The 10,930-nt window shown below is 39.2% G+C and overlaps 1 protein-coding gene across 1 annotated transcript; it reads left to right on the plus strand.

Moving 5' to 3' along the window:
* Positions 1 to 688: 688 nt before the first annotated feature.
* LOC105007497 lies at positions 689 to 9,302 on the plus strand. Its single transcript, XM_034296810.1, has 3 exons — positions 689 to 1,299; positions 5,807 to 5,847; positions 8,066 to 9,302. Exons 1-3 carry the CDS (start codon positions 1,205 to 1,207, stop codon positions 8,638 to 8,640), a joined length of 711 nt encoding a protein of 236 aa, XP_034152701.1. The 5' UTR covers positions 689 to 1,204; the 3' UTR covers positions 8,641 to 9,302.
* The last annotated feature ends 1,628 nt before the right edge of the window (positions 9,303 to 10,930 follow it).

Below are 10,930 nucleotides of genomic sequence, written 5' to 3' on the forward strand. Positions count from 1 at the left end.
GATAGGAAGTTATTAAAAAAGTTAATCCATGATGGGTTAGAGTTCTATTGATACATACATTTGTAATATAAAATACAGATAATTTACTGTGGAGGTGTGCCTTTGAGAGGACAGATACAGGTACACACCACACTTGTTTTTACATCTCCATCTCACATGGACTTTTTAATCATATGGATTAAAAAGGTACTTCATAGATGGATACACAAATGGTTTTAGACATACTTGTCATCTGGATAAAAACATTGTAAAACGCATCTATATGTAAGAGTTGTCATAGGTACATTTTTTTTACAAAAATATAAAAATAAATAAAAAATGTGGGAAATGAGGTGTACATTTGTAAGGACAGGTAAAGGAATATAGCAAACGTTTCTGTACATCTCTAACTCATATGGGTTTTGAGCTATTAAAAAATGGCAATTAAAGGGAGACTAGGGGTCAGTGAACAAAGTATACATCGATTTAGAGCTAATGTGTCTCCAGGATAATATCATCTGTAAAATTGTTGTCTTATTTAAATTGATTCTAAGCCTATTGTGTTTTAAATTTTTGTAATATTGTAAATATTCAGAAAAAATGATTTGGCACGAAGAAAGAAAATCTCCTAAACAATGATTTCTGCCGAATGCACATTTAAGACGGTTCCTTAGCCTCATCCACGGAATATTCCACTCCATTGAAGGTAACGCAAAATCTTTTTTCAAATCAGAACGAACCCGACTAACCAAAGGGTGTATCTTGCTCTCTGCCTTCACCTTCTATATATATCGATGTCGTGTTTGTAGGACGCTTTTGGGGAGCGCAAAATTATTTTAATATCAATTATAAAACCAAATGTAACCCGGTCACGGATCTACAGTTGACTAACATATTTGCAACGGTGAGTTACAAAACATTTCTTTCAAAACGACGGGGTAATACACTGTTCTTATTTACCCAAATCCTGCTTTAGGAAATACCTACTGTACGTAGCTTTGAATAGATACATTATATTGTTTATTTTCCCTTACAGCAAATCCATATGTATTAGAAGTTATACTCGGAGTACAGCGTCATTTTTAATTGTGCAGATCTATTTCTGATGAACTTCCTTTGTAGACTGACATATTGGTAATACACGCGGTATGCTTATAAGGAAAATACCTATCCAGCTGTTCTTAGATCTGTCAGGTAAGCCTATTGGCAATTTCTGGCCAGAGAAATGCACCCTAATGTATACACCTGCTATGGCACTTTGAAATGTACCTGTCCAAGTCTTCTCATTCCAGGCGTGGTGGGACTCTGGGCCAACTCCAGGTAACATATTGCCCCTCTGGGCATGAGCTCAAAACCTGCCCTGCAAGATTTAGTTCCCATTTGTATCTACAAAACCAATAACCAAACTTGTTGCAACATGAAGAAATTACAATTATTATTCATATTGCATTTTCCCCCAAGTAGTATGCGTAGAACATAAATGTAAATTACATATTTTTTTGTTCTACCCTGTTATAAGATAACATAGGCTTCAAATTGCTATTAATAAAATGTATTAAGTACTCTTAAATATGATACAAAACCCAAAACTACACTTAAGACATGAGAGTACTTCTTCTAATATGTTGAATGTTTGCATTCAAACATAGGAACATGTCCGTAAGTAAAAAGTGGAATGACTTTTAGTTTCCACAATGTGCATTTCATTGTACTGTAGGCCTTGTACTTTTTAATGACAAAGTTTAACCTAAACTAAAAAATACTGAATTCCTATTGGTCAACAGAAAACACCCCAGCTACTGTGGTTGAGGAGTTGACTCTCCTTTAAAGAGAAAGCAAGCACTACAGAGCGTAGGAAATCATTGTAACATCCATAGCACCTTTCCAAAGTACTGAGACCCCTTCACTTTCTTAATGTAACATCTTAGGAGGTAGCAGGACAGGCGCAGAGGTTAAACAAGCGTAATGTAATGCAATTTAAAGACTCACACAAAAACCTAGGACCATGATACGTTGTATGGTACAGTGACCCACCAAGACTCAGGAAACCATAGAAACTAAATTGGGAAGTGATCAGGGACAAACGAGACACAGATGCCAAGACTAAACATGAGGAATTGAAACAGAACATAGAAACACACTGACTAGATCTAAACAACATTGAACATAGAGATTTAACAGGCCATGCCCAGCCATTTCACTGAAAAAAAATTATAGATGCTATTACAGCAATTTACATACAACACCCCATAATAACAATAGGAAAACACATTTTAAGAAATGTATGCCAATGAATTGAAAATAGAAAAACTTCAATATCCCATGTACATATGTATTCAGAACTATTTCCCACAGCGTTTTAGCACTAAAACCAGGTGCTAAATCTGTGAAAATGTAGGGGTTGTCAAGAGGACTCCTAAGTCACTACACTGGTGCTAAACATAGTAGGCCGTGGCCGAGTAACCCGCCTCTCACTTGCTGCCAAGCCCCAGAATTTAGGACTTATGGAGGGGTTTGCGGGTTGAGAAGTTAAGTGCCGCAAAAACACTGCATGTTGTGCTATTTGAATAGCAATGTGTATAATTTGCTTTGTCTTTAGACTGCTCGTAATGGTTTTCATCAGATCTAACAAACAGATAAAAATGTTTGTTAGAAAATAAAGCAACAGTACTGGGGAGCAACGACTCACAATGGAAAGAGTTGGAACAGCCAAAGGTGGTACGATGCCATTGAAAAACAGGGCTGAGACCAAGACGTAGCCTGCAGAACTTATTGTAATGATTTCTAGACTGCAACAGGACCACATGACACCACTGCCCTTTTTGGTTATTTTATTTGAGCAATTTGTAATCTGCAATCATATGAATAGGAACAAGCAGAAGTTCTTCAATGCACCAATATTAAGTTTTTCTATTTCTCTCAATCCAGGCTTGATTGAGCATTTCAGAAAGGTAAAGGTTATAGAGAAATATATCCATTAGGATGTCAAAATAAAATGTCAATACCTGCAATCATATGAATAGGAACAAGCAGAAGTTATTCAATGCACCGATATTACGTTTTTCTATTCTTTTTGCATACAGAAATGTCAACTACTTGTCGTTCAAATAAAATGAATTTCAGGACAATAAGATTTTCAGGACAATCAATTAACAAATAGCAGCTCTACATGACAGGTGGATACAGGATATAAACTACACTACCCATAATACCGTACTGTATGCCAAAGGTATTAGCACGAATGCGGCACATTTTATCTTATGCACGCATTCATGAAATATAGCCTATATATCTGTGACTAAACACATGGGCTATCATCAATCAATCAAATTTATTTATAAAGCCCTTTTTACAACAGCAGTTGTCACAAAGTGCTTTACAGAGACACCCGGCCTTAAACCCCAAGGAGCAAACAACAGTAGTGTTGAATTTCAGTGGCTAGGAAAAATTCCCTAAGACGGTCGAATTTTAGGAAGAAACCTAGAGAGGACCCAGGCTCAGAGGGGTGACCAGTCCTCTTCTGGCTGTGCCGGGTGAGATATTAAGAGTCCAATTGGAATAATAAATACATTTCTCTGGGCTAAATCCAGAGTCTATTTGATTTTAGACTAGGTCAGAAGTATGACCTATGATATGATATAGTTGTACACATTACTAATAATGCTGATTGGCAGAAAATTTTCTAAACTATATATGTTAATTATTCGAAACTTCTAACCAGTGCAATCTACTAACGTACCTCCTTCTCTCCATCCAGACCTGACTGAGAGAAACATGCGCAACACGTCACCATGTGACGCTCATGTCCATATTAACAAACTTTGAATAATATAAATAAAAAAATCTAATGTATTCATAGTTCTTACATTTTGATGAAATAATAAAATCAATATACAAAAATGTACTCCTCCATCCCCACCTGAGCCCCTCCTTAAGTTGGTACCAAATGTATAGTCGAAACAGGAAAGTCTAGAGACAACATTAGCATAAATCACCGGTGTATGCCCGGGATAAAGCAAAAGTAAAACGCGGCATAAAACCAAGTCACAAAAAAGGTCTGCTGCCGGCAATCCGCCTTGTAATCATGTTAACGTTTTAGAAGCATTTATTGATACTGAGCTTAAGGTATCGCCTTAATCGTAAGGGTTTCATGATCATAGCAGAACTAGTCAGGGATGCAGTCACTTCCCCAACAAACAACCCAATAACATCGGAGAACAAGGTTGCGACAAATCTATGCTACTTAATTGGCCACAGGAAAAATGCAGCTATACAGCGCAGACGAACTACGTACATCTTTTCTGCAAATCTAATATTGCCATTTGTACTGCATTTGCCTTCATTGCACATCTATACATTCCACTTGTAATATACATATATATACTTATTACTTGTAAATACTTGTACATTTTCTGCCCTCTTCTATTTGCACTTCTGGATAGATGTTAACTGTATTTCGTTGTACTGTACTTGTTCAATGACAATACATTTTAATCGTATAAAATCTTTTATGTCAGTCATCTGTAAGTAGAATATTACATCAAACAAAAAATGCCCTCCCCAGACCCCATATGTGTGACAAATCATTCAGTTTCCTCATATTCGCCAACTACAAAGACACAAAGCCAACTTCATGCCATAGCTGGACCACCCGGTGTAGTTGGTGCTATAGATGGAACACATAATTGCACAAATGATTGCACCCCCCCCCCCCCCCATTAGCCAATCAAGTAAGCTTGTTCGTGAAACACAACATCATCCATAGCAAACGGATCAACCCCGCCCTTTCTTTCAGATTAAGACTTCTCCCCATTTCTTGGTAGAAGTTGATCTTAGCAGCTTTGTGAATGGGTTTTAAGAGGAAACTCTTAGCTAGGAAGTTCTGTTTAGGAGTCCCCCTAGTGGTAGGATAAAATGTTTTGTGAGCCCTGCGTCCTCTTGGTTTGGCTCTACCAGCTTTGCACACCTCAATTTGGTCAGTTTCTCCCCTATGTCCTTGCAGATCCTCTCAAGCTCTTTCAGGTTGGATGGGAAGCATCGATTCCCCAGTAATATTTCAAGTAGGGATGCACTGATACTGGTACCAGTATCGGGCCGATCCTGGGCTCATGTACTCATAGAAATATGCCGATACCATGTCATGGAAACATTAAGTGAAACTCGATGGTTGTGTCGCCTTGGGCCGTGGAAGTATAGAATATACAACTCAGATTGGTAGAGCGGGAAGACAGAGATGTCAGCAATTACACATGTAGAGTACAAGCTCTGTCCTGCTAAACTGTCAAGAGGAGGAAAGAAAAAACACAAATTTAACACAAGCAATTTGATAAAATGTCGTTAGACACAACACAGCACAGGGTTCAAGGGGTATGTTAATGCTAGCATTGCAGAACCCCAACAACAGCTAACTTCAACACTGGAGAAGCGAAATAAAATGTCCAGAGACACCCCGCGAAAAAAAATAAAAGAGCAGAGTATAAAAAAATTCAATGAGTCGCACAGTTTACTATCGCACGAGCATCAGAGCAGAGCAACAACTTCCTGCAAGTATCAAACTAGCTAGTGAGGTCAGAGAAAAGTAACTGGCTGTGTCTGTGCACGCACGCGTTTGCGTAGAACAGTCAGTAAGTGGCTGTCACTGATTCTGACACTGTTAACATTTCCTTCATGTTCTGTCAGCCAGCCAGTCGGTAACATTCTAGAAGTTGTCATTGCCTGGCGATCGTCATGCGCTGAATAAAAAATGAGCAGTAAATATGTATGATATCTTTAAAAAAGTAAGTTACAAAAATCTAGACGGCACGCTGACAAATACATCTAATTTCAGACTCCAGAACCAGCAGGATCAGAACATGGAATCCAGAATAGGTGAGTGTGGCAGTGTTGTAGAATTGTTTCATCTGAACCTCTCCAGGGTGTTTACTGGACCTGTTTATGGGCACAAGGATGTTTACTGAACTTGTTGTGGATACGATGATGTTTACTGAACTTGTTGTGGATACAAGGATGTTTACTGAACTTGGTGTGGATGTTTACTGAACTTGTTGTGGATACAAGGATGTTTACTGAACTTGGTGTGGATGTTTACTGAACTTGTTGTGGATACAAGGATGTTTACTGAACTTGGTGTGGATTTTTACTGAACTTGTTGTGGATACAAGGATGTTTACTTAACTTGTTTTTGGGTTTGATGGTGGCTCTGTTATATTTTCCTCTGTTTTATATACAGTGGGGCAAAAAAGTATTTAGTCAGTTAAGTCAATTGTGCAAGTTCTCCCACTAAAAAGATGAGAGAGGCATGTAATTTTCATCATAGGTACATTTCAACAATTAGAGACAAAATGAGAAAAAAGATCCAGAAAATCACATTGTAGGATTTTTTATGAATTTATTGGTAAATTCCTTGGTAAAATAAGTATTTGGTCACCTACAAACAAGCAATATTTCTGGCTCTCACAGACCTGTAACTTCTTCTTTAAGAGGCTCCTCTGTCCTCCACTCATTACCTGTATTAATGGCACCTGTTTGAACTTGTTATCAGTATAAAAGACACCTGTCCACAACCTCAAACAGTCACACTCCAAACTCCACTATGGCCAAGACCAAAGAGCTGTCAAAGGATACCAGAAACAAAATTGTAGACCAGGCTGGGAAGACTGAATCTGCAATAGGTAAGCAGCTTGGTGTGAAGAAATCAACTGTGGGAGCTATTATAAGAAAATGGAAGACATACAAGATCACTGATAATCTCCCTCGATCCAGGGCTCCACGCAAGATCTCACCCCGTGTGGTCAAAATGATCACAAGAACCGTGAGCAAAAATTCCAGAACCACACAGGGGGACCTAGTGAATGACCTGCAGAGAGCTGGGACCAAAGTAACAAAGGCTACCATCAGTAACACACTACGCCGCCAGGGACTCAAATCCTGCAGTGCCAGAAGTGTCCCCCTGCTTAAGCCAATACATGTCCAGGTCCGTCTGAGGTTTGCTAAAGAGCATTTTGATGGTCCAGAAGAGGATTGGGAGAATGTCATATGGTCAGATGAAACCAAAATAGAACGTTGTAGTAAAAACTGAACTCGTCGTGTTTGGAGGAGAAAGAATGCTGAGTTGAATCCAAAGAACACCCTACCTACTGTGAAGCATGGGGGTGGAAACATCATGCTTTGGGGCTGTTTTTCTGCAAAGGGACCAGGACGACTGATCTGTGTAAAGGAAAGAATGAATGGGGCCATGTATCATGACATTTTGAGTGAAAACCTCCTTCCATCAGCAAGAGCATTGAAGATGAAACGTGGCTGGGTCTTTCAACATGACAATGATCCCAAACACACCGCCTGGGCAACGAAGGAGTGGCTTCGTAAGAAGCATTTCAAGTTCCTGGAGTGGCCTAGCCAGTCACCAGATCTCAACCCCATAGAAAATCTTTGGAGGGAGTTGAAAGTCTGTGTTGCCCAGCGACAGCCCCAAAACATCACTGCTCTTGATGAGATCTGCATGGAGGAATGGGCCAAAATACCAGCAACAGTGTGTGAAAACCTTGTGATGACTTACAGAAAACGTTTGACCTGTCATTGCCAACAAAGGGTATAAAACAAAGTATTGAGATTAACTTTTGTTATTGACCAAATACTTATTTTCCACCATAATTTACCAACAAATTCATTAAAAATCCTACAATGTGATTTTCTGGATTTCTTTTTTCTCATTTTGTCTTTCATAGTTGAAGTGTACCTATGATGAAAATTACAGGCCTCTCTCATCTTTTTAATTGGGAGAACTTGCACAATTGGTGGCTGACTAAATACATCTTTGCCCCACTGTACCTTTACAGAGCTGGGGCAGAGAGATAACTGGTCACCTCCCAAAAACCCACCCATCTGTTATTGATATCCATAAGTCTCATTCCTAATCAGGAAAGCTAATGCCTAAACTAGAAGGCCAAGAGTATATTTTTTCTAAGGGTTGAGGGTGACACTTTATGCTTCAGGTACCAAGTCTGATTTACCTTCATATGGATATAATCAAAATAATGGCAAAATTCATGAAGCATGTCTTTTACAACTTGGAAATGTATCTTTTAAGTGTCCACCCCAAGGATTACTCTGACGGGGAAGACTGGAACAAAGAGGTCAACTGCAAACCTCACAGAGGTGTTTAAAGAAGACTTATCTTCTGAGTCTGTGGCTACTCAACGGGACAATGTCCAGAGGTCAAAGAGTACAGCTTGTGAACCTTCTGGAAGGCTACCGAGAGGAGTAGCACAGGGAGGAAAAGGAGAAGTTGGAGGAAGAGAAATAACAAAAGAAGTAGCAGATGGAAAAGTCTTAGTGGGAGAACGAGAAGTAACAGTTTCAGAAGGAAAAGTCACAGAAGAAGAAATATCAGAAGTTCCAGAAGACAATGTATCAGGAGGAGCACTAACAGGAATACTTACAGGAGTAGTAGGAGGAGTAGCAGCAGGAGGAGCCGTGGGTGTAGCTGTTCTAGCTTTGGGATTGTCAGCAGGAGTAGGGGGAGCAGTAGGAGCTGCAGTTGGAGGTGCAGCATTAGCAGAGATTATTCAGAGACATCTTTGTTTGTATTCAAAAAAGACAAATGGAGTAGCAGAAAGTCGTGAAAAAGAAAATACTGATGTAGTCACCAAAAAAAATCTGTGAAGAAAATAAATGGCAACATTTTGGAAGTGTATACTTTTTTAAATAACAAATTAGTTATATAATGTTCTTGGAATAATGATAATAGTTATACTGTAGTGTAATGAGAAATGTCTGTTGAGGAAGAGTGAAAGTGTATTTGATGAAGAGGTGTGTCTGGCCCCACCAAACTGGAATGTAACTAAATGCATGATATTGTGGACAATTATCTGTAGTGTTTTTTCCCTGTTCCCCATTAAGGGCAGAATAGGCTGATATGCTTTATTGTACTGTACGTGTTATGGATGGGACTTCACAAGAACATTGTAGAAATGATCGTCCTTGTTGCATGTCAGACAACAACTGATGGCAACGCCCTGTCCATTCGATAATTTTGCATTGATTTTGTGGGACAGTTCCTGTCCTTTGTGTGTTCATTGTGTTTGTCCAGGTAAAGTAATGCCAATGACTATTTGGGGGAGTGTTTTAGATATGTCGTGTTGGTATGTAACTATGTTTTGTACTGTAACTTTATGACTTGATTGTAATAAATTGTGTTACTTTGGAATATAGATTACTACGGCATTCCTCGTTCATCTCCACTCTCAAGCTTATAGGTCTACTTATACACTCACCTAAAGGATTATTAGGAACACCATACTAATACTGTTATTGACCCCCTTTCGCCTTCAGAACTGCCTTAATTCTACGTGGCATTGATTCAACAAGGTGCTGAAAGCATTCTTTAGAAATGTTGGCCCATATTGATAGGATAGCATCTTGCAGTTGATGGAGATTTGTGGGATGCACATCCAGGGCACGAAGTTCCCGTTCCACCACATCCCAAAGATGCCCTATTGGGTTGAGATCTGGTGACTGTGGGGGCCATTTCAGTACAGTGAACCCATTGTCATGTTCAAGAAACCAATTTGAAATTATCCGAGCTTTGTGACATGGTGCATTATCCTGCTGGATGTAGCCATCAGAGGATGGGTACATGGTGGTCATAAAGGGATGGACATGGTCAGAAACAATGCTCAGGTAGGCCGTGGCATTTAAATGATGCCCAATTGGCACTAAGGGGCCTGAAGTGTGCCAAGAAAACATCCCCCACACCATTACACCACCACCACCAGCCTGCACAGTGGTAACAAGGCATGATGGATCCATGTTCTCATTCTGTTTACGCCAAATTCTGACTCTACCATCTAAATGTCTCAACAGAAATCGAGACTCATCAGACCAACAACCATGCCAAGCTCAAAATTGATTAAATCACCTTTCTTTCCCATTGTGACATTCAGTTTGGAGTTCAGGAGATTGTTTTGACCAGGACCACACCCCTAAATGCATTGAAGCAACTGCCATGTGATTGGTTGATTAGATAATTGCATTAATGAGAAATTGAACAGGTGTTCCTAATAATCCTTTAGGTGAGTGTAATTACACACACATAAGTAAGTCTAAGCACCCAGACTTGTCACCCCTGAGTCCTGGGTTTTCAAAGCAGTTTGTTTAGGCCCATGAACACATGACATTGACTAGTCAACCCTGAGTCCTGGGTTTTCAAAGCAGTTTGTTTAGGCCCATGAACACATGACATTGACTAGTCACCCCTGAGTCATGGGTTTCGTAACATTCTGTGTAGCCCCAGGAACACATACCATTTGACTGTATGTTTCGTGTTAAACAACCTACACCTTATGGGTGCTTGATAATTGATATAGTCACATACACATATGTAAATTGAACTGACCAGACTGATCATCCCTGAGTTTCGGGTTACTACACCATCCCTTGTTTTCTGTACTTGACTGATGAGGAGCATTGAGGATAACGTAGATGTTTTATTTGTGACGAAAGATTAGCTACCTTTCCTAAGAACTTCCAGCATATCATGGTCATTTATAATTGTTTACAAACAATATGGAGTCAGATTATATATTTATATTTATTCATCACTAAGGTTACATTCCCTTGCACTCATTTCCCTAGTGGTCTCCTAGTAACCTTCAAACCACTCTCTCACACCCCTCACTACAATAAGAAGATTGTGATGCAAAACCTAAAGCCTAATATTATTTTAAGGTACAAATTTTATGCTGTGTCCTCAAAACTTTCCTTTTCAACCTTTTTGGAAAGGACAGAAAAAGGTGCAGTGGTCTCTTAATTTTTCTGGAGTTGTTTATACACTGAAAAAAATTATAAACGCAACACTTTTGTTTTTCTCCCCCATTTATCATGAGCTGAACTCAAAGATCTAAGACTTTCTCTATGTACACAAAAGGCCTATGATTATTGCACAGGTGTGCCT

This window comes from Esox lucius, chromosome 14 (assembly GCF_011004845.1).
Source record: "Esox lucius isolate fEsoLuc1 chromosome 14, fEsoLuc1.pri, whole genome shotgun sequence".
Taxonomy (NCBI): Eukaryota; Metazoa; Chordata; class Actinopteri; order Esociformes; family Esocidae; genus Esox; species Esox lucius.

Bases quoted from the DNA above. Each gene is read 5' to 3' on its own strand.
- LOC105007497 (XM_034296810.1), top strand. From the start codon at position 1,205: ATGCACCCTAATGTATACACCTGCTATGGCACTTTGAAATGTACCTGT. The intron at 1,300-5,806 runs GTAACATATTGC...ATCTAATTTCAG, and splicing joins GGACTCTGGGCCAACTCCAG to ACTCCAGAACCAGCAGGATC. The intron at 5,848-8,065 runs GTGAGTGTGGCA...GTATCTTTTAAG, and splicing joins GAACATGGAATCCAGAATAG to TGTCCACCCCAAGGATTACT.